A 26,522-nucleotide genomic window follows, 5' to 3' on the forward strand; every position below is an offset into this window, starting at 1 on the left:
CTTTGAAAAGGCCGAGAAAACCAGGCCCGGACATCAATTAGCACTACATTGTAATACATCCTCGAAATATACTCACGAAATTGCAAAAAATCTTTTGAAAACCAATTTTTCATTTACCTCGGCTAAATGAATGTCTAGGCAAAAAATTACATTTGAAGAGTTTTTACCCTCGTTTGTGTTTCAGTGTATATGTAAGTGTGATGTATCACATTTTTATAAAACAGTACTAGATATGCTATCACTTCGATAAAAAAGTTTTATCATAAAACCTTTTGTATTAGTTTCCTGACACTTTTTTGAAAATTTTTTGGCCTCGGCTAAACGAATGTCTATCACTGTAGCGCGGTGATTCCCAAAGTGGGCGAAATCGCCCCCCCCGGGGGCGAAAATCAGGCCGAAGGGGGCGAAAATGTGAAAAACCAAAATTGGGTGGCGAAATTACTAAAAAAGGGAGCGATTTTTTGAATAATTGCAAAAAATCAAAAGTATTGAAATACTAGTCAAGAATGTCAACTGAATCATTAAAAATCCCTAACATTTCAAATTTTATTGTTTCTAGGATTATTGAAAAATGTCTGTTTTGAGGTCGACTACATCTCACAGATTTTTTTTTCGTCAGAATTCCAAGAAAAAAAAACACAAATGAGACTGCTATATGAATTTCCTAAATAATTCCCAGGAATTATGGAGATCTAATATTATCCATGTTAAGAAACTACGACGAAACTTTTATAAGAGATTATGAGAAGAACCGTTTTTTACTTGATGAGAAAGTTTTGTTTTTAATTCATGGGCGTTTTTTTCATGGAATTTTCAATCAAAATCATGATGTTTCAGACGAATTTCAGAACACGTTTTAGATGGGAGCTATCACACATTATTAGAAAATTTCAAACTTATTACTAGTAGCTATTTTGATTTTTTCCAAGAATTCAGGGTTGATTTCCCTGAAAACCGAGTAATGACTGTTGCATATTCATTTGACAATAGAAGTTTCTCCAATTTATACTGGCTTTTCATTATTTGCATTTACTTTGAAAAGCTGCATTTGAAAATACACAGATATATTCCTGATTTGCACTTTCTGTATAAAAAAATATTTTTGAAATTGTATTTCAATATCCCACCCTTTCAAAAATACTAGGAAATATCTGGTGTAAGATAACGAGTTTTCGTAAATGTTTACAGTCCGTTCTGTTTGCTCGTTTTTGTTCAAGAATATGTATAGCACAAACATGATTTCAAAATGTGTTGTTATACATGCAATAATGCGTTTTTTTTAATAAGAGAGATACTAATTTAGATACATTAAATATCAGTTTCGCCACAGTAGTGTCAAATAGTGGGTTTTTGGGGGCTTCAGCTCAATAAAGCTTCAGCCTTTTTTCATGAAAAAAAATCTCATTTAGGTTGGCGAAAAAGTTTTTCTCAAGCTCCAAGGGGGCGATACCTCCCAAAAGTTTGGGAAACACTGCTGTAGCGCATGTAACGAATAACAATTCGTCCAGCGGTTGACTCTGCCCCGAAATTATCTGTATATATGTATCTGCGCACAATGCTGGTAGGTCGCATGGTGGCTCCACTGGAGTTCCACCCGAAATACCTTCAAGAAATCCTTCGCGGATTCTCCATAAATATGTTCCATAAGTTTCTTCTGGGATTCCCAGAGAGTGCTTGATGAGATTCTTCCGGTGGTCTATTTAGGATTCCTCCAGAAGTTCTTTTTGGGGGGTTTCCAGGAGTTTCTTCTGAGCTTCTTGAAGAGGTGCCGTCTGGGATTCCTTCAATAGCTCTTGCTAGAACTTCTCGAGGAAGTTCTCCCGGGATTCTCCAAGAGCCTTTCAGGGATTTCTTGAAGAACACATTTTGAGATTTTTTTAGGAGTACCTAGATTTATACAAAAAATCTTTCCACAATTTCTCTACAAATTAATTTTGAATTTCCTCCAGGAATTCTTTCTAGAATTCCCCCAGAAATTTTTCCTGAGATTCCTTCAGGAAATTTATCCGTGGTTTCACCACAAATTTATTCTAGGATCCCTCTAGAATTTCCTTCTGCGATTTCTCAGGGAGCTGCATCAGAGATTCTTTTTCTGATCTTGTACCGACTTTTCGAACCCTCTAAGCAGAATACCCTCTTCGAATGAGTGTAATCAGTTTAGTACCTTTTAATTCAGCCGTATCTTTTTCTGGTATCGTCAGACATATCCTCTGAGATTTTTAAAAGGTTTTATATAAGTGAAGAATTAGCATGATGTTAAAATACACATAAATAAAGACAAAAAAAGGGTCTATAGGACTCCCAAAAGCTTTCTTCCGGTATTTCTCAATGAATTTCGGGAATCACCCAGAAATTCTCCCAATATGTAGTATGTTTTAAAATTTCTTTTGAAGTTTTGTTGGACTTCCAGAAAATATTCCAGAAATTTCACCCGGGATTTCTCTACGAGTTCTTTCGGGGATTGTTACAGGAATTCTTTCCGAGATTTCTTCAGAAACTACTTTGAAAATTCCGTCAAGGATTCCTTCCACGAATTCCATCCATGCGAGATTCCTCCTGCAGTTCCTTTAGAGTTTTCTTCAGGGATTCTTTCTGAGATCCTTCCAGGAATCCTATAAGAACCCTGACGAGAACTTCTGTCAATATTGCTCCAAAATCTTCTCCTGGATCCCTTCAAGAACTGCATCCGGAATTCTTTCAGGAACTATTTCTGAAAATCCTCCAGGAATGACTTCCAGGATTTTTTCGGGACTCATTCTACTTCGACTCCGGGACTTCTGTCAGGAATAGCTTCAATATTTTTTTTCCGAAACTCTTCCATGGGTTCCTCCGGGAACTTTTTCTGTGATTCATTTGGGAACTCTTTCCTAGAAATACGGGAAAGAATTTCTGGAAGAATCCCGGGAGTACTTCCTGGAGCATTTGATAATATCCCAGACGGAACCTCTTCAGGAATCTCAGAAGAAGCCCCTGGGAAAAACCCTAAATGGAACTTCTGAAGGAATCCTAAATAAACCCCAAGAAGAATCTCATCAAGAGCTTTTGGCAATCCTGCAACAACTTTGTGAAGAAACCGCGAAGGATCTCTTGGAGAAAGCCTGTAAGCAATTTACTAAAAATCGTGGAAACCATTCGTTTTTAAATCCAATTAGTCGGCGTTAAGCCAGAGAGTTGCAGTAATAATAAAATGACCACAAATATTTAGTATCACCAAAGGTATTCGATTAAGGGCTTCCTATCTAAAATCCTGAGGACCTGTGGAGATGCCGCCTTCAGCAAAGTTGTTGCTTTTGGACTTCTGAGTAACTTTGCTGAGAAAATTAAATGCACCAAAAATTATGGGATTCCACAAGATCTATCCGGGATTCCTCCAAGAAATCCATCGCGGTTTCTCCACAAATTGCTTCCCGGACTATTCCAGGAATTCCATCTGAGATTCCCCTAATAATTTCTTTTGAAATGGAATCTGAAATTTCTTCCTGAACCCCCAGAAGGTGTTCCACAAAAAACGGAATTCCGGGAGAAACGTTCGGAGAAAACACAGAAGGAACTTGATCGGTTTCAAGTTCCTCATGGATTTTCTTCTGAGACAACACCTGGAGTTCCTTCTGAGATCCTTCCAGCCATTTCAGCTGGAATTTCTTCCGGGATTCTTCCAGGACCCAGCCAGCCAACACATGATCGCAGCAGGGACGGAGGCACACCTCTTATTCTCTATGTTGGGGCGGTTTTACTAGTGAAACTGGCAACACTGCACAAATTCGAAGATTGTGGAGAAGCCAGAAGTTTAGCAAACAATTGGAAGTAGACTAGCTTTGTGAAGTGCGGATGTGTACACTTAAATGTAAGTTTGAAATATTGTAATTTTGTTTCAATTAGTAAATAAATAAATCAATTTTCAGCATTGAAGCTGCTAAGATGAAAGCTGCTGTTTAACATATCAAATTTTCTTGATTGAATTTCGTATTTTTGATTTGCTTACTGTAAGTGCTCATTTTTCTGTATTTTCGGAGAAGGGATCATTACACTTTTTTCTCGTTTCAGAGAGCGAGTAACGGCGCTTAAGTCTAAGCTTTGAAGCCAGGGCACATGGAGAAATGCCTGAGTCCCATCCCAGGAGAAGAGACGCCAACTTAAACGGAGTGTGCATTAACCTTCTTAGCAGCACCACTCCCAACGATTTTATTAACAATCCAGTCCCGTAACTTAATCATACCCGCATTCCCGTACCAAAATCCCATTTCTTTCTATTCTCGAGGGTGTCGGTGGATCGCTGGCATCTCAATAAATATATATCATTCCTTCCCTGCTATCCCTTCCCATCTATTTCTTATCGTTTCAGAGAGCGAGCAATGGCGCTTAAGCCTAGGCTTGTTAGCCAGGACACAGTGTAAATGCCTGTGCCCCATCCCTGAAGAAAATTGGCCTAAGGAGTGACAAAACCTTTTTAGCTACGTCACTCCCAACGTTGATGTTTAAACATACTAAACACTTACACTCACATCAACATATCTACATGTACTACTCAAATACACTCACAAAATCTTGTCGCATCACTCGCTTATAGTGAATCCCAAATCAACCCATTCCAAATATCCAACTCCTTGACACCTATGGGGGCACCGATGAGTCGCTGGCCTTTCATAAAGTAGGTGTCATATCATCACATCCTTTCCTATCCTCGTAACGGAGAAGATGGGCGTGGCCGGAATGGAAGTTTTCATGTCTTTTTCTCCAACCTCTAATTGGATAGCTATTCCAACCCAAATAGCATTCCATAAGCAATTAGATTAGGAGTATTAAGGTTTTAACCTTGGTTTTAACATGACAACTTTCAGTATGCAATCTACGAATTACTCCGTTACCACGCAAAGCAACGCAAAGGTGGTGCTCCCAACACTCTAAGTGTAATTTAAACATCTCATATATTTTGGATCAATACCGCACCGGGCAAGTCTTGGGGTAAGTCCTTACGGCGTTGCCATAGTGCCGCTTCAAAGTGAGAGTGGCAGTGCGCGTTCAAAGGATTTTCGTGGCTTTGCTGTTGTTGATATTCTTTTTTGCGGCTTCGCATACGCGCACTCTCACTCTCACGCGTAACTATAACGGCACCCTTACAGTCAGTTGGGAAGGGAAAGGAATGTTAGAGTGTGATGGATGATGCTACTACAGACCGAGAGGACTCTGCGTCCCCACAACTAGCACGGATGGGCCATTTGTTTGTTCGATAGGATGTGAGATCTGGGAGTCACCTTTCACGGCGTGTGTATGGGAAAGGTTTATAACAAAAAAATAGGCATCGTCAAATTTTTCGCTATTCAAAAATAGAGGCTTTCAGCTTTCATTTGCGCGGTCCCTCAAAAAAATCCACCGAGGGATCTCGAACAACTTTTTCAGAATACTGTTTTTCCCCATACAAAATGAACGGTTCCAAATTAATCCCTATTTCTACTTAACAAACATACCCAATTTTTGTATGAAAAAGTTCCCCCGATGGAATATTTCGATGTTGGGCTTGAGTGAAAGCTAGAAGCGTCAACTTTCACGTAACGTAAAAATTAGCGATGCCTATTTTTTTGTAATAAATTTCTTCTCCCAGACACACCGTGCTTTGATTAGTGATGTGATCCATGGATCGGGGATATATTTAAGTGATAGATTGTGTGTTGATTACTCTGAAGGAGAATCGGCACAGTTCGCTTGGTTGCATAACTTCTTGGTGTTAAACGATAGTTTGACACTGGAAGAAAGGGAAGCGGTATTTTCAACCCGTAGGGCTATGAATATATGATTATACATGAGTTGTATATATGCAGAGCAGAGAAAGAGAGAAAGTAGATAGAAAGACATAAAGTAGGAGAAAAGGGACGGGCCACAGGTTGAACTCAGATGTGCACTGAAGATGTGCACAGTGCAGCTCATTTTCATATTGAACCGCACACATTTTTACGCACACTGAGGAGCATGTTATCCCTGGTAGTCATTAGACCACCAAGTCCGTCCAGATTTTGCTCAATGGTGAATTTACGGTGTAAATTTCGAGCACTCGAAAGCATCCATCAGTTCTCCTGGGATTCCTTCAGGTATTTCTTCTGCAGATTCTTCCCAAGCAGTTTTTACTACATAAATTCTACTGGAATTCTTTCACGGATTTTTCCTCCGAGAAATCTCTAGAGTTTTCTTCTGGGATTCATCGTGAATTTTTTCCTTAAATACCACCACCAGGGAAACCTCTATGCATTTTCTAAGAATTATTCTTACGATTCTTGGAAAGACTTCTCCAAGGATTTCTCTAAAATTTCCTTCAGAATTTTCTATTAATATTCTAACAGAATTCCTTTAAGGGGGATGTCCAAGAAGTACTGCTGGAATTTCTCCAGGAACTCCTACATGTAGTCCTTCAGGATTTAGTCCATGGATTCCTCAAGGGATTTCTCAAGAGCTTTTAACAGAATTTCTCTATGAATGACAGTGATTTCTGTAGTAATTCAGTAATTTCTTTCAAACTCCTTTCAGTAATTCCTCTAGGGATTTCTACAAGGATCCATCTAATGAATTGGTAAGGTTTGTTTTTTGTAATGATCGTGCTATTTCAGAATTCGCATTACCATTACCATAGACACATCGCAGAAACTGATTCTGGATTATAATACTTCGAAAAAATAACGCGGAATGGCAACGACAATGGTACCAGTTTAGGCGGTATAAGACAAAACAAACTTATTGATCAGAAATGAGAAATGTTATTTGTGATGTTTATTTTTATTCGTTGCTTAATCTTATGATTCACCACTTCACCTACCTACTGTCTGTTTGTCAGGACAAAATTATTACAAGTTCCTAGAAGCCTGTGTTGCAGTAGATATATCATGCCAACAAAAAGTAGAAGGTGAAATTGTTCCGCTATGAACAGCAAAAGTACATTTCTTAAATTTTTTTTCATCTATCACTCAAATTTACATAAACCACATTCCTACCCTTTCACCGTCTGTATACCTAACAAACATTTTTGCTGAACAATAGTGGAACAAATCCCTCTTAAGTGAACTTTAGCTTAAGAAACTATTATTCAGATACAATTTATAGAATCAGAAACTTTTTTTCACAAAAAAACTATGCCGATTTTGTCAGCCCAAAATACTATCATGGGCCCACTGTATACAATATTTCAAGGGAACGTCCATAAATTACGTCACGTTTTGAGAGGAGAGGGGGGATTCAACATAGTTGACCAATAAAGCCTGTATCCGCAGTGTTGTGATGGGTGGAGTTTCAACTTCTTTCAAGCAAACCGAAAGCCAAATGTTGGTGGGAGTAAGCTTTAAGCTAAAACAAGTTTAATAATTAATTTTCTGAAGAAAAGAGGAAGAAGAACTTACATTTTTAGCTGAACCTTAGATGTCGAGATCGTATCACGACTTATCGGCCAATCGCAGTTGATTTCTGTTTTTAAATACACATTATTTAGGCTGTTTAACTATTCATCAATTTTGAGTACTTACGGGTTGTTTTAGGTGTACTTGTATGTTTAGATGTTTAAGTTCTAACAGGGGCTGGGTTCTAGTTTCCCTATAGTTTAGAGTAAGTAGGTATAATAATCTAATTCATTATCCGTAATTGCATGTGTTTACCTGACGATTGAATAGTTAACTAATTTGAATTCACTTATGGATTACTAGAACAACTTTAGCTTATAGGTATTTTGAACTTAATAATGTATGTTTTAATGCTTAGAATGGAATTAGTTTTAGAAATACGAGCAACAATCTTCAATCTTGCAAATCATCGTTCCCTTTCGGTGACGTCTATTCGCATCTCATTGCAAGTCATCAGTGACAGCAGAACACCGATCGCGACCACTGTTGACCGGTCAAAATGACTAGGCCACAGTTGAGCTGCAACGGGGGGGCTCGTCGTGATAGCAGTAATCGGAACACATAAATACAGCTGTAACTTTGCAATAGATACATTAAAGTTACTCAAATTTGCCCTAATAACATATTAAAATGTGTTTATTTCACCTACAAAATTTCATGTGAATCGGTGCAGTACTTTTTGTTGTAGCAATAAAAGAGTTGAATGTGTGCCATTGAATTTTGTACAGCCCCTAGTTTTACTTATCAGCGATGTAACTTTCGAATTTGGCAAAGGAAATGGCTGACATTTTGAACACAAACCTCGCAATCTACATTTGTTGCAAAGGCAAAATTTCAAAAAAAAATCGATGCACTATCAACAGTTTTATAGTCGAATCAGTATTGAGACTGAACGTGATTTTAGCCCTTCAGACAGCACCCTTTATTGTTTCGATTATACTATTGAAAGTACTATACCAATAATCATCAAACTTTACAGGCATAATATACACAAAATCAACTACCGTCTGTGAAAATTTCTTGGAAATTGGAAGAGAAATTCAAAAGTTATGAATAGGCAAACATCTTTTTTTTTTTGAAAGGTTTCTAGCGGCACGCCGACGGACGTAAAAACCTCTCCCATCACTGTGCGCACAAGCGTCTCGCTTTTGCGCGGACAACGACAGTTCACTAGGCCTTTGGATAGGATACAGAACGTAATCCTTCAGAAGCAGTTCACCAGCCGTACACGGAACATGTCGTCCAGTAAGACACTGTTGCGTACTGACTCAGAAGGTTACGGTAGAAGGTGTGAAAGTTTCGGTTTTGTCATATTGTCGATTTTGTATTTGTTTTTTTTTTTTATCATGTCAAGGTTTAAAGAATGTTATTGTTCATATTTATGCTATGCCCTATTATTCAGTAATCTTTTGTGTGCCTATGATCTGTTAAATGCTGCATTTTCCACTATTAGTTTCTTAGTTATTTTAAATTGATATTGAAAATTATAGAGAAAATTGGATCACGAAAGCACATCAAATGTTGAGAACAATGTATTAGTAAATTGAATACGCGAGATACTACTAATTATTTCATATTTGAATTAAATTTGTATTTGTATAGTGTATTTGTTAAAATTAACCGAATAGTGGGAAGCCCAGGAAACAATTCAAAGCCTGCTGACTCAAAAAAGATTCCGAGACCCGTCACAAAACACAAAAGTTTGCATTATGATTCGAAACCTTCCCAGACTCAATCGACCGGAACTGTTTTCTGGGTATAGAAACTACTAGGCCCCAGCAGGTCCCTCCTGTTTATCGAGCATTTCTGATAAATCAGCCATACTCCATCTGTAGCAGCCGGTTCGCAATGAACCGTTGGAGGCGCATTAAAGGTGATATTTTCATTACAAGAATTACAATTAACATCCTTCACTTTAATACCGTCGAACCCTGTGATCTTGGCCAGGGGTTATGAATAGGCAAACATCTTACATGAAAAATACGAAACATTTTCACTAACGTTCACCTCTATCAGTACCAGTAGCTTTCAGACCAATTGATCAAAGTTGATGAAATTTTGCAAGAAAGTGTCTCTACAAGTATCATAACTGCTAACGAAGTTTCATAATTATCATCACAGAGCTTTGAACTGTAGCGTAAAGGAAACATTTATTATGCTATTGAAAATTGGTCATGATTGTACAAAATGCTTAAAACCACGTCTGTTTGTTTTTCATCCACAGTTAAAAGTAACGCATCGATATTTATAAAATTTGGCACAAATAATAAACATACACCAAAGAGTTCTCAATCAATTATTTGGCCAATTTTACCAATTCATTACAGAGCTACATCCGTATTTCTGTGTTACTTTTCCCGGTCCAGTTTGATTCCCGGTCCAGTCAGGAACGTTTCTCGACTTCCCTGGGCAATTTCCAATTCATTTCACTACCCAATTAAAACATTTCCTAAGTCCTAAGAAGTATTTTTTTTTTAATTTTTTCCGAGGTAACACCAGATCTTTCATACATTTCTAAGACATTTGGTCAGACCCTTAAGGGCGAACGGGACGGTGGAGGAAGTATCCGCCATTGTTCTGTTGCTACTTAGATAATAATCTCAGATTCTGCTTCATATTTTGCAACAAAAACCTATCATTGTGTATGCTCACTAGCAGTGCATATGTTGATTGTTCAGCATCTTCAGTGCGATAGAACTCGAGATTACCATCTTCAAAATCGCGACGCGAATTGTTAGAAAGAGAAGCAAGATAGGAAAAATAACACGGCGTCCTGTTTCAACTTAACGAAATCCGATTGAGCTGAAATTTTGCATTGCGTCTTTTTTTTGAGGAGCGAAACTTTTGAGCGCTACCCGTTTTCGAAATTCGATGGTCTATTTTTCCCATACATTCCAATGGTACCCTACCAGGCATAGTGTATCACTGTATGTAGGGTCAAGTGGGGTAAGATGCCATTTTTCATACTTTCATCGTTTTCAATGGAAAATAGCCTCATTTGTTAGGCTTTCAAAGTGGTAACAGCAACTAGACAATATTTGCTCGATACTTCAGCAAAAATATTCACTAAGCTATTGCATTTTCATCTATTTTTAGCGATTTTAAAAACTGATTCGTAAAACGGAAGTGGTGCAAAAAGACCTTCTGCCATGGGGTAAGATGCCACTTCATGAAAACATTCAAAAATTACGTCCATCAGTTTTCGGGCATTTCCGACTCTTTTCCCCCCCCTCTGTCCCGCTTATTCGTATACTCAATAAATGGAGTGTTACCCCCCTCCCTGCAAAACGATGGTCGTCATATTTGAATGACCGCTAACATGGAAAGCGTAGACATCAACAACCATGCGTCTCCATAGGCGCCTCAATCTCGTTGGAAACACTTGGCTGATAATGAAATCACCAGAAAACTTTAATTGCAAGCACGAAAAACCGGAAGTTGCCAATTTTCATTGGGAAATCAAAAGATTTTTCGTGGGTTTGGTGGAGTAGCTTCTAGAAGAATGTTCGATGCAAACATATCTTGACACCATTCACCTATATTAATGATCAAGTCCGATTCAGGAATGATTTTATGAGTTGGGCCATTTTACCCCATCTTGGCATTTTGGGCTTTGTTCCCCTACTTGCCTCACAATATACAAATTTTATGCAATGGCTGGCAAAGAAAACTCTACAATTAATAACTGTGAAAAGGCTCAAAGAACACTAAGTTGAAGAGAGGCAGGCCAAGTTCCAGTGAGAACGATGAGCCACAAAGAAGAAGAAACTTCTAAAAGGAACCCGAAAACAAATCTCAAATGGAGCATCCTGAGGAATCAGTAGATAAATCCCCGGGCCAACACATTTTTGGAGCCCACAATATTTCACACATTTCCTTAAAGCTTGTTTCGGGAAAACAGTTAGAAAATTGCCTAAACCACGTGGACTTTTTGGGAGGGTGGGGCTCTGGTCAAAGTCTACACTCCATACAAATTTCAAAATTTTTATATGGACAAAAGTCTAACAGGGGAGGGGGGTGTGAGATGCCCCTCTATCTATAAATTGTGTACACTCTACCAGGACATGGGAAGTTCTGATAAAGCTGACGTCTATATGAATTACGAAAACTATGTATGAACACAAGTTTTTAAGTCTGAGATGAACAAAAATGAGTGTGTATTGGATCTGGAAAGCACCCAATGACGATCGATATTTAGCTGCTGGCCATATTTTGGAACATTTTGCTCCGTGTTTAGAACGAAAAGATTTATTTTTGCATAAGTTTATTTGAGGCTCATTTGTTTAAGAACGAAAAGATGTGCAGCGTAGCGTTTTCGTATTTTTTTAGGTTTCCAGAGCTTCTCCTTCTAAGGCAAACTTTACACTTCAAACTTCACAGATTTTTAGAACATTGGTTTGTAATGGAAATAGATGCAATAAGATATTTATTTAGGAGATATTATTGGCACGTTGGTATATTCTATCTGCAAAACCTGCATTCTTTGCAAGACACTCAGACATATTAGTCATTCATTTTTGGCATGCGTCATCGTTTAATTCATTCGTACCAACTAACGATACAGAATTTGGACGGTAAAGGAATGTTTCAGTTGAATGAAACGTATACAATTTCAACAATGAAATTGCTCGGTATCAAAAGAAATCCCCAATGGCACAATTAGGCATCTTGAACAACCGTGGCTGTTAGGTACCTATTAATCACGATAAGATAATTTATAGCAACAATACAAGCGCAACAAAAGAAGAAAAAATAAAAATCAGTCCAGCACACACCTCATCATCAGACACAGAGCCAGCAGCGATAAGAAAAATAATTGTCCACACTTACCTCATCCATCGCAAAGTCGTAGCATTCGGCGATCTTCTGGTAGAGCTCCTTGACGCTGGCGAACCCGGTGATGAACCCGGTCGGGCTGCCGTGGGCCAGCTGGCAGTTGAACACGAGCTGCGGCTTGGTCACGTTGCTCTCGTGGTTCAGGTCGTCGATGTGCGGCGCCGTGGGCATCGTGGTTCCCGTGGCCAGGTTTTTGCCGTTGCTGTTGTAGCTGTTGTTGTTCTCGTAGAAGAGATGGTGGTGGGGATCTTTCGTCATGGGAGGGGATGGGTTAGAGATTTTGGCACTCTTCTTGTTGAACAAAGGCATTTGGGTTCGGATGCGTCGCACACGCGCCTGGTCGGATTAGCAAAATTCAGAAGGAGAGATGGTCAGGATACAGAAATGGCGCCCAATCAAACCGGACGAGATCTCTCTTTGCTGTATCTCTCTTTGAGGGATATTAGTTGGTCTACTTCCTATGCACCCCACACAAAACACACACTGAAGCACACACCACACTGCTTGGAATTTTCGGCCGGATCTGTTCACCTTCCTCTTGCGCGGTTTTTTCTCCAGCGAGTTAAAAACGGTAAATCTTTAATGCACTAGCACTCGATCCGTAAATTTTTTCAACAACCCGATAACGATACCGAACACCTCATCGTCTTCTTGGCCGAGCACACTCTACTTCGCAAATCAAAAAGGCCTTCTTCTTCCACAGTGCAACGGTAGCGCGCTGGCTGATAATTATGGCGAGCTTGTATTTTTATCTTTCACCAACACTCGTCGTCGCCACACTACTATAAACTGCGGTGATAACAGACAGAACCCCTTTGAGTGAGTAAACACAACCTTCAACTGGTGGAAAAAGTGTCGTATCTAGCGAAATAGTGTCGCTGAAATTTTATATACACTTGAATTTGATAAGGAACAAACTAGAAATGATAAGGGGAAAAACACGAAACTATAGAATTTTCAAATAAACAAATGTCACATCTCTGTACAAAATTTAAAATGCTCATGAAGAGCGCAATCCCTTCACCGTTTCACAGCACTCTTGGATTTTGCACGGTGTGCTTGGACATGGACACGGAATTATAACGAATTTGCATGAACCAAAAACAAACCCTCAAAAGCAAGCATTTCCCGAACGTTTCGACCTACTACAGTTTTCGGTCATCCTCAGCGGTTCATGCTATGGGACAGAACTATAACCATTGCTCAAGTAAACAAATGGGCAATGGTTATAGTTCTGCCCCATAGCATGAACTGCTGAGGATGACCGAAAACAGTAGTAGGTCGAAACGTTCGGGAAATGCTGAATTTTCACCGAAAAAAGCCGATGAACAAACCCGCAACATAAATATTTTTTATCTGACAGCCGCCCCCCCCCCCCCCACACACATTCGAAAACTAGCCAATTTTTTAAATGGGGGGGGGGCAAAAATTTAAAATGAAATTTGTTTAAGCACAATACTTAGTTAACGAAGATCACGAGAAATGCAATCCACGGCGTGAGTTTTTGCATTACTTAGGGGAACTTGCGTATTTTCGGCAGTTTTGTTCTCTTAGTCATGGGGTTTTTTTGAGACCTGTTGAACTCAGAGGTGGCCTCACATCCATCCCAACCAAGCTGATTTAGGTGACCAAATTTCAGGGAATTTGGCCCACAAAAACCACCATGTCAAAGAGAATAAACCTGCCGATAATATCCTTTAGTCACCCTACATTGAAAAGCCCTAATTAATCCACCTGGCGATGATGGCGCCTTTCTCATGTCTTCAAAACCCCATTTCGACAAAACTCAAGTAACATGTTGAATATTTAACAAAAATCCATTTCATGACACCAGAAATCTTATCGTTTATCTGACTTTTGATGTTTTAGCCTTTAACCCTTCAAGCTTTTAAGCAATTTGGATATTCCAACTGCCATTTTTGAAGTCCGGACATTTTCTGCATTTTAAATATACACATATTTCCTTAGTCATCGTATAAGATGTTTCGTAAGATGATAAAGTGAAGGCCTTACGCATGCAAGCCTCCATAGAGGCGCATGTAAAAAGTACGCATATCGCCTTCACTTTCACATCTTATACGATGACTAGTTGCAGGGTCATGATTTTAGAGACTTAAAATCCATTTAACAGCCACCATCTTGAATTAAGAGACGCCATCTCTTATTGTAAGACGCTACCTCGGATATTCTGCTCGAACCCGAGCATCTTCCCCATACCAAATGTAGACATATTGCATGGTTTTAGAGCCATCTTGAACTTTGAGCCGTCATCTAGGATTTTGAACGGCCATCGTGGATATTACGGTCACCATTTTTGGACTTAGGACATCTTCCCTATATCAAATATACCCATATTGTATGGGTTTAGGGCCTAAAACTCCATTAAACAGCCACCATCTTCAATTTGAAGTAGCCATCTAGGATTTTAGACCGTCATCTTGAATATTTTGGTCGTCATTTTTGGACTCCAGACATCTTCTCCATACCAAATATAACTCTATTGCATGGTTTTAGGGCCATCTTGAATTTTGAGCCGCCATCTTGGATTTTAGATAGCCATCTTAGATATTCTGGTCGCGGTTTTTGGACTTAGGACATATTCCTTATACGAAATATACCCATGCAAGGTTTTACGGCCCAAAACTCTATTAAAAAGCCGCCATCTAGAATATTAGGCTGCCATCTTGAATTTTGGGTCGACATCGTGGAATTTCTAGTCTCCAGTGTTGGTTTCCGCACAAAATTCATCAACCATGCTAAAAACTACAAAAATCGCCGCAGTTTGATGTATCCCATGATGGGGCTTGGTTCAGTTTTATATACTACCAGTTTCTACCGGTGCTGGTCCAGATCACTTAAATGCCCATAACTCCAGAACGCTTTGACCGATCCGGACCATTTTTAATAGCAAACAATGCGGTAAAATTACGGTTCAATTCTATAGCTATAATCTGAAAAATCGGCCAAGAGGAAGTGCCTTAAAAGTGAGTGAACTTATTTTGCGCACAGACATACATACATACACACATGCAGACATCATCTCAATTCGTCGAACTGAGTTGATTGGTATATGTGACTTGACCCTTCGAGCCTTTTATCGAAAATCCATTTTTTGACTGAACATATAGCCTTTCAGTACACTTTGGGTACGAGAAAGGCAAAATGTCATTTTGTTGCAGAATGTTATCAAAGCTTTAAAGGATGTTTGTTAGGAACCGTCTATATTTATTGTATTTACCCTACACGAATTAGGTCTCTCATTCTCACTGCCCAAAGCAGAGAAGAGAGATACACACAACTCTCTCCACTGATCATCCGTAGAAAAAGAACCTTTGTATTTAGAATAGGACATAACCGAATCGACCCTTGCGCTATACACATCGTTTTATCTCTAGCTGCAATAAAGCACGTATCACGTGGTTCGTAGCCTAACCTCGTTGTGTTTCTGATTGCGTGGTAAAACCACATCCGAAGACCCCTACTTCGTCGCGAGTGTCCCCACAAGTCCGGAGAACCAGCTCCGAACAATGTTCTTAACTAATTAAAATAAAATAGATAAAGGCAAATGGGCTTCTACAGGCCAAAAATCTGGCGATTCGATACAGGGTGGAACACGGAGGAAGACGGCCACAAAGCAAAGGATGCAAAGGGCTCGTACCGATGAGGATAGTAAGCGGGCGTGCTTCGAAAATCTCTGCCAGGCAGCCAACACGACCCCATGGGGTGACGCATATAGAGTAGTCATGGCCAAAACGAAGGGCGCGTCAGCACCCCCAGAACGCTCCCCAGAGATGCTGCAAAAGATCGTGGAAACGCGGTTCCCGCGCCACGATACAAGACCATGGGCCCCCGTTCCCTATAGCCAAACCGGCCATAGCGAGGTAGCCCCGGTGACGAACGACGAACTCATTGCAATAGCGAAGTCGCTTAAGTTGAACAAGGCTCCCGGTCCGGACGGTATCCCGACATTAGCCATCAAGATGGCCATCGAGACTAAGCCTGACATGTTCAGAATGGCTATGCAGATTAGGCCTGTCCACCTTTTCAAAAATGTTCTCTGATTATCAAGTCCACCCCCATATTTTGATTGACATCCTGAAAGAAGTAACTGGTCAAAATTTCAGCCAAATCCATTGAAATTAAGAGGTGCATCAAATCAATTTTGTGTTTTTCGACTATTTTTGAACTTCAAAAAATCATAACTGCACTAAAACTTGTCAAAACTTAATTCTTTCGGCAGAAATTGAAAGCTATTTTTGTTTGCTACAACTTCTCCGAACAACATGTACCAATAAAATTGAAGGAAACATGTGTAATTATCACATTTATGATCAGAAAAACCTTAAAAAGTTGATTTTTTGATGGATTTCGTTCGGGAACACCCGAATATACGTAATAAGTTTGATATTTTAAAACGGCATCATATTCTCTCATGTTTTTTGGTTGTTTTCTTCTTTGACACCAATGCTGTAGGAGTTGAGCAAAAATTACTAAAATTCGGGAAAGCCAAATGTGGCCTAAAAACTAGCTTTTTGGAGGCAATCACGCTGTGGCGCGAAATTGTACTGAACGTAGTAGCTTTGCTTCTTTGTAGTTTGCCTTGGCTACCCCCTACAACGGGTGATAACAAACAAGCGTGATGACAGTAGTTGGCTATCATATCAGTGCTGACGCGATGCCACTTTTCGCGCGCCAAAGCGTGATTGCACCCGAAAAGCTAGTTTTTAGGTCACATTTGGCTTTCACGAATTTTAGTAATTTTTGCTCAACTCCTACAGCATTGGTGTCAAAGAAGCAAATAATCAAAAAACATTGGAGAATATGATGCCGTTTTGAAAAATCCAACTTATTACGTATATTAGGGTGTTCCAGAACGAAATCTATCAAAAAATCAACTTTTTAAGGTTTTTCTGATCACAAATGTGATAATTACACATGTTTCCTTCAATTTTATTGGCACACGTTGTTCGGAGAAGTTGTAGCAAACAAGTATAGCTTTCAATTTCTGCCGAAAGAATTAAGTTTTGACAAGTTTTAGTGTAGTTATGATTTTTTGAAGTTCAAAAATAGTCGAAAAACACAAAATTGATTTGATGCACCTCTTAATTTCAATGGATTTGGCTGAAATTTTGACCAGTTACTTCTTTTAGGATACCAATCAATATACGGGGGTGGACTTGAGAATCAGAGAACATTTTTGAAAAGCTGGACAGGCCTAATGCAGATGTGCCTAGACAGAGGCGAATTTCCGGAGATGTGGAAAAGGCAACAAAACGGCCGAGATAGCGCTCCAAAAGAAGCGAACAGGAATCCGCTATTACGCGGTCGTCACTCTGGACGTTCAGAATGCGTTCAACAGCGTCAGCTGGGCCGCAATTGAGTGCGCAATACATCACCTAGGAGTCCCGGTTAGCCTATGCCGGATATTGGAGAGCTACTTCCAGAATAGGGTGCTAATCTATGACACCGAGGAAGGCGAGAGGAGCTACAACATCACCGCAGGGGTCCATCTTGGGCCCGGTACTTTGGAACGCGGCGTATGATGGCGTATTGAGGCTCAAACTTCCACCGGGCGTAAAGCTGGTCGGCTTCGCCGATGATATTACCCTCGTGGTATACGGCGAGTCGATAGAGGAAGTGGAACTGACAGCAACTCACGCAATTGGCATAGTGGAGGATTGGATGAGGTCGAGATATTTGGCACTCGCGCACCACAAAACGGAGGTGGTGGTGGTGGTAAACAACCGCAAGTCTGAACAGCAGGCAGTGGTCACCACAGGTGGATGCACGATCAACTCTAAGCGCTCACTGAAGCAATTGGGGTCATGATCGACGATAAGCTGAAATTCGGAAGCCACGTAGAATATGCCTGCAAAAATGCAAGCATGGCGATAATGGCATTGCCAAAGATAATGTCAAATAGCTCGGCAATAGTCCCGAGTAAGCGAAAGCTGCTCGCGGCAGCAGTGGTCTCCATACTACGGTATGGCGCCGCTGCATGGTCGAAGGCGCTAGTGGTTAATCGAAACGTAAAGCGACTTGAGAGTACTCACAGGCTGATGTGCCTTAGGGTGGTGAGCGCATACCGCACGGTCTCAAAGGATGCGGTATGTGTGCTAGCGGGCATGATGCCCATAGCTTTAGTGGTGGCAGAGGATGAAGAATGTTTCGAGCGACGCGGCATAAGAGGCGCGAAGCGTATCGCCAGAACCTCGTCTATGCTGAAGTGGCAGAGGGAATGAGATGCCTCCAGCAAGGGTAGATGGACACACATGCTCATACCGAGCGTATCCAAGTGGACGAGCAGGCCCCATGGCGAGGTGAATTTTCACTTGACTCAATTTCTGTCAGGCCATGGGTGCTTTAGGTGGTATCTGCACAGATTCGGACACGCAGGCTCCCCCGCATGTCCGGAGTGTGCAGACTGCGCCGAGACCGCGGAGCATGTGCTCTTTGAATGTCCACGTTTCGTGGAGCATTGTTGAAAGGATGTGTATGGGGGCGGACAAGTGGGACTCCGTTACTTCCACGGTTTCTCGAATCGTACTTGAACTACAGAGTAAATGGCAAGCCGAACAACAGCTAGTTGAGTTGGCCCCCTTCCCCATCCGGGAGTTCAACGGGTAGTCTAAGTACTAGCCAGGACCCGAGCCTCCAGGGGAGAGTGAACAACTTAAGGCGGTAGCTGGTGGAACGCTTACTATAAGAGTGTACTCATGTACGCCCCCCCCCCTTCTCGAAGTCATCCCTAACGGGCGTACCGCGAAGGTAAGGAAGAGAGAGAAAGAGTTTTTAGTGGGTCGATCCCCACATCACTCGAGGAACCACCTCTTGGGTATCTGTTGCAGATTTTCTCATTCTATGAAAAAGGCCAAAAATCTAAGATAAAGCATCAAAATGTTGTTGAAAAAATCCTTGAGAAACAATTGAACGAGTTTCGGGAGGAATGTTTGCAGAAGTTTATGGAAAAACATCTTTTTTTGCAATAAATAGGATGAACATAGGAACATAGCGTGAAGAAGGACACTCATACCCTAGCACATAAAACTGGAATGTCTTTAGAACATCTGGAAGAATGCAAAAAATGATAGAAGCAATTGCAATAGAGCTTACGCTCTTCCAGGAACTCTTGCATAATGCTGTTTTCTTAACCTTCCTTTTGCATCAAGTTGGGAACACCTCGCTGTGTACGTTTCGACCCTAACGCCCTAACGCCACTGCCTCTGGAGCCGACCTACTGATACCTGATCCTAACACCAAAGGAGGGTTAAGGCGAAACTGGATGCATTTCCTCATTTTTTGACTTCTGATTTATAACGTGATAACATTTAGAAGAAGGATCAATGTATTTCCTGATTTTTTTTTCCTTGTGAAAAATGTTTTTCGTTTTTTCAAAAATATTTTTTGTATTTTTTTTGTAAAAATTAAGGAGATAACTAAATTAAGGTCTTTCTTCTAAATCAACGGTACCCGACCTTGGCTTCACTGCGCTTTTCATAAAACAATCAAAGCATGCATGCATGCGGTTGGAGGGTCGCGAAACGAAGGTTGGCTTGGGAAGCTATGTTCTAAATGTTTTTGAAATCCGATTTAGAAAATATTGCTTCGTTATATAATAAGAAAATAAAAACCAAAAATGCATCCAGTTTTGTCTTAAGATTGTTTCCTGAAATTCACTTAGATATTTCCATACGATTGTTTCCTTGAATTAATGAGAGGGTTTCTCAAGAATCCAAGATTTGAAAAGCAGGTCGAACCAAAATTCCATAGCATTTTATTCTAGAATTTCGTCAATAATTTCATGGGCAGCATGCTCCAGAGATTTCTCAGGGAATTCTGTGAAAATGATTTGAATATTTTCCAAAGTACTCATCCACAAAACTTTAAGCAAAATCCAATAGGTTTTCACGAACTCTGATAGCTTCCACAAATTCAGATAGCTTCTACAAGCAACTCCTTTTGATGTGTTTGATGTATTTCTCCTGGAAAACATTTTCAAGACTTTCTTCAGATATTTTGGAATATATAAATTAGCTTCCAAAAATATTCATACCAGAAAGTTCTGCAAAAAAATAGAATACATTTACAGACATTCGTCGAAATTCACCATGTATACAGATATATATATATATATATATATATATATATATATATATATATATATATATATATATATATATATATATATATATATATTTTTTTTTTTTTTTTTTTTCGAAGAATCCTTAAATGAACTTTTGAAGAAATTCATTGAAATACGTTACAAATAGATTTTCTTGACAGTAAAAAACACAAAAAATCCCTAAGGGGTTACATACTGTGCGAGGGTAAAAAAATCGAACTGAAATACGAAAATAAAAAAAAATGCAAATCGGTCAACTAATTTTTAAGATATCGTGATTATCGCAACGGCACTTTTTAAAACACCATTACGAGATAATACCGTTTATAGTTTGGAGTTTCGCGTTATCCTGGGTGCACGCTACAAGGGGCTGTAACTTTGGTTCTAGTGCCCCAATCTTATGAAATTTGGAATGCTTTTTGTCTAGCTCAGGGGTTCCCAACCTTTTTGAGGCGGCGACCCCTTTAAAGCATTGTCAAAACATCTGGTCCCAATGAAATTTAAAAAAAAAATATCAGTTAAATAAACGAAACGAAGTTATTCAGGTACAGTGACGTAGCCAGAAATTTACTGCGGGAGAGATTTTCGACGATCAATGATGCTGTTTTTTTACTTGACACATTTCCTAAACAATAATGCCATGAACATTCAATTGGAGTCGTAGCTTGAAATTTTTCATCTGAAAGCGTTTTATACTGGAGAGTTGTTCCGCAAATTGTGGCTCTTGGGGTGGCGATTACAGATTTGATGAACTACAAAAGAGTTCATAATTTTTTAGGATGGTGAATTGCACCAAAAAATTAAGTATTCTTATCAATACTACTATAAATTTGTTCTGAAAAAATCCGCCTACGAATATTAAACAAAATTTTCATAAATTACTAGTTAAAATTTAATATTCACTTTTTCAAAAAGAAAAAAAAAAGAAAAATTACTTTTAAAGAAAAACTAGAAAAAGACGAGCGAATTCCTTTTGATTCCACTACTTTGCTTATCTTCGGACAGTTAGGCCTATTTCGTCTGCGACTTACAGACTTCTTCAGTGTCGAGTGCTTGTCCTGCGAGGAATTATGCCCAGGATCCTGTGAGAGATTCCCTCAGGATCTTGAGAAGATTTCCCCAGAATCATGAAACAGATTCACAGTCCACAGTCCAGAGGGGTGAATTCCCACAGAATCCTGAGAGGAATTCCATCAGAATAATGAGAATGGTTCTCCCAGAACTCTAAGAAAGATACTGTAACAAAACTTTTTGAACTTCCCTCGCTAAACGTACCGTACGATCATTTTGCTTGACGATGGGCCAGTGTAGGCCTGAACCGTCGCTTGTCCGGTCGCCTTTCGTATTCGCACTCTTTCCATAAGTTATTATTGTACCTTTACTGAGAAATAAATCTGTTACAAATCACTCTTTTCGTTACAATACCTCAGGAATTATTAGAGAAATTTTCACAAAGAAGATAACCTCAGAATCCTGGAACGCATTCTCTCAGAATCTTAAGAAGGATGCCCCGAAAATCTGATAGAAATTCTCAAACAGTACTGGTAGAAATTTTGGCATAATTCTTAGAATTATTCCCCAAAGTCACAAGGCATATAACGCTACCAAGGCTCTTGAAAATTATTATTATTATTATTTATTTTTCAACTAAAAATTTTAAAAGAGGGAAAAGTCGAAGATGTGTCCAAAATTTGGTCCACCAGAAATTGTACTTGGGATTTCTTCCAAAACTCCTATTGGAAACCCTTCAGGAGTTCATGGTGGAATTTCACCAGAAATTTCTACAATAACTCCTCCCAGAATTAGGTACTCCGTTGGTTTATTTAAGAACTTTTTTTTTCAGAATTTCCTCTTATGATTTCTTTAGAAATTCCTGCTGGGATTCCTCCAGAAATTCTACCAGAGGCTCGTCCAAGGATCCCTTTAGGAATTCCCAAAAAAACTGCTATGTGGATGCTTTCAGTTTTGTTTTCTTCAGAAATTACTAAAACAATGAATCCAGGAATTCCTCTGGGGATTTATCTAGGATTCCTCTTTATATTCCCCTATAGAGCTTCTTCTATGAAGTTTTCGGGGATTCCTTTTAGGATCCCTTCAGAACTTCTTCGTGGTATTCCTACACAAATATCTTAGGTTTTGCATAAACCTTTTTTTATTTCTTCTGTAATTCCTGCAGAAATTCTACTAGATTTTCTTACTGGAAATTCTCCAGGAATTCGTGCTATAGTTTCTCAAACAATTTCTGTTGCGATTCCTCCAGTTTTTGCACCAGATATTCCTACAATTTTTTTTCCAACAATTCGTATATTTCTCCAGGAATTTCATTTGCAATCCTAGCATGGATTGCTTAGGGGATTGCAACAGGGTTTCCTTTGGAAACAACTCAAGGGATTTATCCGAGAACTCCTCTAGAGGTTTCTACGGAAATTGGTTTGGAATTCTTTCAGAAATTGCTGTACTGCCGTAATTCTGCAAAGTGACGTAAGCGCCATTCAAAATTCCGATATTTTGTGGTATATTATATTTAATATCTGGTTTAAAAATAACACCATGGTATGCCTGCTGTATTAGAATGCAAGATCTAGTCGTAATCTATCATCTATGGAAATAAACTTAGAGGATGAGCAAGAGTTTTATGCATAATAACCAAAAAATGGGCAAAAACTATGAATGTCGCTTACGTCACTTTGCAGAATTACGGCAGTGTAGAACTTCGTTATGTGATTTCTCCAATAATTCCTCTGGGGATTATTTAGAGGTTTAGGTTTAGATTTAGAGATTATTTAGAGGTTTAGGTTTAGAGTTTAGCAGTAGCTGCTATTATGTTTGACGAGCTCAGAATAATTTTTGATTAGTGGGCCGTTTAGTTTCAAACGAACGGCTAACTCCAATGCCCCGTTTTCATTCGGAAATCACTCCGCAAATAAGCGACCATTCGCTGTCAAAATTTGGTTGCAAAATATTACAAAATTAAAAGTTATAGCCAAAAGAGCTCTCTTGACACTTTGGAGAGGGAAGAGTTAAAGATTTCGTTGTCAATTATAAATCATTCTTCCTTTCGTAAGTCATGTTTTTCATTGCATTACTTTACCATCTAGTGATTCTAGTGTCTGGGAATGGAACCCAGACTAAATTCCTGGGCTCCGATGCCCATGGGTATAAGACACGTGTTTATACTGCTTTTAACGTCCAGGAATCGATTGCAGACCGCTACCCTTTTGAACCTTTTTTCACTTTTCATTTTCCTACGTAAATTATTATATTCCATAACTCGTATATTATTCATCACTAATGTATAATTTCCTAATGGTATCTTCATGCCGTTCATGTGTAGGTAGCAATTTACTTAAACGTTATTTTGATTAATTGCTTAGAAAGAAATCACAAAGAATTCTTATTGAATTTTTTGAATCTTTTTCCATGTTTAAATCAAAAGCAATGTATCAACAAGAAAACATTTAGTTCATGCAAATTCGACAGCATTCACGTCTCGGCACACCGTATGATATTGCACTTGAAAAAAGAAAGTTACAATCGCAGCAATGCGCGCAGCACCAGGTTCGCATCCGAAAAAAAAAATCGAGTATCGAGGTCACACACAATACATAACTAGCGCACACGTATTCCACACCAAATCTCCAACAACTTCTAAAACGCAACACCTATGTATGAGATATTCCGAGGCAGATAAAATCAATTACAATTTCAATTCCCCGAACAACGGGAACACACTGCGCGATATTGGCCACCCCGTACAGGCCCTGTTCCTCCTGGTGTGCTGGAAACACGGTGAGGCTCGTGAGAGGACCGAGAAAGTTCAATGAATTCCGACTGGAACTGGATGCTCCTCGCACACACTGTGTGTTGGTCACTGCCACTACTGGCTGCTGGCAGGCTGCTGAACCGATCCGATCCGATCCGTTCGCAGATCTTGGTCTTGAACTCCGCGCGGCGCAAGAAGCAACAATAACGAAAAAAACACACTCCAGCTCAGCGATCGGACGGAAATGAGAACGCGCGTACCACAACGACGAGAGCGAACTCGAGAGCTCCGGCTACACGACGAATGAACGGACGATACGAGACTAGCACTAGCAGAGTGCCCTCAACCTCCAACCGACCAACCGACCGACACACAAAGCAAAGCGCTGCGGAACGAGCGAGCGAGAAAGTTTCACCACCGTGGAGAAAATCGTGCTTGCAGTGCACACGCGCGCGCGTTGACTTCAACAATGCGGTGTGCTGCGGACTCGAAAAGCCACACAGTTGCTTACGAGAGCAGCTTGGCGCTTGGGACCGTTATGTTTACTGCTACAAAAAGCTAGGGAAAAATAAGCGCCTGGTGTCGCGTTGCTGGCTTATTACAGACCTGCACAGCTCAATCGCTCCTAGAAGCGAGAGAGGTCTTTCGGTTTGTTCTCTTTTATTCCCCTTTTAGTTTCGCTCTTATTATCTCTTTCTGGAGTCAGCTTCACCACCCCATTCATGAGGTGCATAACATTCAACCACCAACTCGTCGTCGTCGGCAAAGCGCATTTTCCATCCGTCCAGGTGTCGTGTTCTCACTTTCTACGGCGTTGATGACTCCGATGGCTCACTCGCTGTATCTTGTTCGGTGAGCAAAACATTACAGATTGACGAAAGAGAGAACAAGCAAGTTCACGCAATGATCCGCCACAACTCCACCAACACAGACTGTTTCCAATCGAATCGGATGAGGTTGAACGACTTTCAAACTATGGGCTTATATTGTGCTTGAGCTAGGGCAGCACGTGCAAGCCCGATGCAGCGGAAGTGAACGTAGTAGCGTAAGTTGCCCCCTAAAATGAGATCAAGGACGAGCGGTCAGTTGCAGTTTAATATTCAAGAATAAGCGACGAACCTAGATAATCAACAAGTTATGGTACTGTGTGAACGAAGGACAATTGATTATAGTATTTAACACTCACTAAGGAGAGGTCCTCAAAGGTCGTGTATGTTTCTTACCTTCGAAACTTTTCACACGCCAAATTTGGTTCCTTTTGCTTGATTAGTTCTGCATCTCTGCAGAAATTTCTGTTTTATTTATATAGAAGCCCTCTTTCCAGGAGGGGGGCAGGGTTCTCACAGTACCATAGAGACATTTATTGTCCTCCCATAACTTCACAATCATGCCAAATTCGGGCTACATGGTGTCAAAATTTCGATTATTATCGAACATTCATGTACCTGGGATTTTTCTTCGAAAATGGTTAGTATTTGGGCTTTAAATTCATAATCGGAAAACTAGAAAATATTTCATAGGCGAAAATTTTTCCATACATTTTGTATGGGACGTTTTTTGGGCTAAAATTTGTAATTTTTTATTTTTAGTATGGAAATGGCCAAAAACTCAGCTAACTCAAATATTCCCCGATAGAATATTTTCAAATTTTGCATTTATACATTATAGCCGAAATTCTATCATTCTATGAAGAAACATCCGAGGTACATGAAAGTTCGATAATAATCGATATTTTAACACCGTGGGCTTTGGTGTCAGAAAGTTTCCAGAGAGCCCAGAAAAAGGGGGTACCAAGGGGCTTCAAGGGCATCACAGGAGGTTTCAGGAGCCTTTCATGAGAGTTCCGACAAGTTTCGTCGGCATTTTAATGGTATTACGGAGATTTCAGGGGTATAGTATTACGGGGCTTTGGAGGCGATTCAGGAGGGGTTCTCAGAAGCCTTAAAAGGGCGTTAAAAGGGGTTTCAGGAACGTTTTAGGGGCACTCCGAGAGGTTTTGATAGTTTTTCAGGGTCACTTCAAATGGCTTTCTGAAGCTTTAAAAAGGTTTTTCAAAGAGTTTCAGGGGCATTTCAAAATGATTACGAGGATGCACGCATACCAGGAACCTAAGTATTATCGAACTTGCATGAACCTAAAATCTTTTTCCAGAGGGTTTCAGCTTATGGTCTAACCTTTCAGAAAAGCCTTACTTCAAAATATTCTGTCGATGAAAATTGAAATAAATCGAGTTTGAAGATTTTCTATCAAATGAGGTATATTCAGAGCATAATTTTGATGATCATCCAGAACTGCAAACAACAAGGCATCATTCATATACCCGATGGCCTCTTCTTAGTTTTCTGAACATTATATTCACTTGCCCTTTCTTTGGTATCTCTGTTATATGATCAGCCAAAGGGAGTCTGCCGTAATTAATTAGCTC

The 26,522-nt window shown here is 39.8% G+C and overlaps 1 protein-coding gene across 4 annotated transcripts in view; it reads right to left on the reverse strand.

The window, feature by feature from the left end:
* LOC115265416 (PDZ domain-containing protein GIPC3) overlaps positions 1–24,411 on the reverse strand; it is a 106,310-nt gene extending 81,899 nt beyond the window's left edge. The window contains exons 1-2 of one of the 4 annotated variants that reach the window (XM_062854409.1): positions 24,036–24,411; positions 12,207–12,548 (exon numbers count right to left, since the gene is read on the reverse strand). In XM_062854409.1, coding sequence (XP_062710393.1) covers positions 12,207–12,521 — 315 coding nt within the window. In that variant the 5' untranslated portion in view covers positions 12,522–12,548; positions 24,036–24,411. Of the gene's footprint in view, positions 1–12,206; positions 13,130–23,866 lie in introns of all 4 variants that reach the window. The other 3 variants (XM_029870412.2, XM_062854407.1, XM_062854408.1) reach the window with 3 other exon arrangements.
* Between the last annotated feature and the right edge of the window lie 2,111 nt (positions 24,412–26,522).

The sequence above is a fragment of the Aedes albopictus genome, chromosome 2, assembly GCF_035046485.1.
Source record: "Aedes albopictus strain Foshan chromosome 2, AalbF5, whole genome shotgun sequence".
In the NCBI taxonomy this organism is placed as follows: Eukaryota; Metazoa; Arthropoda; class Insecta; order Diptera; family Culicidae; genus Aedes; species Aedes albopictus.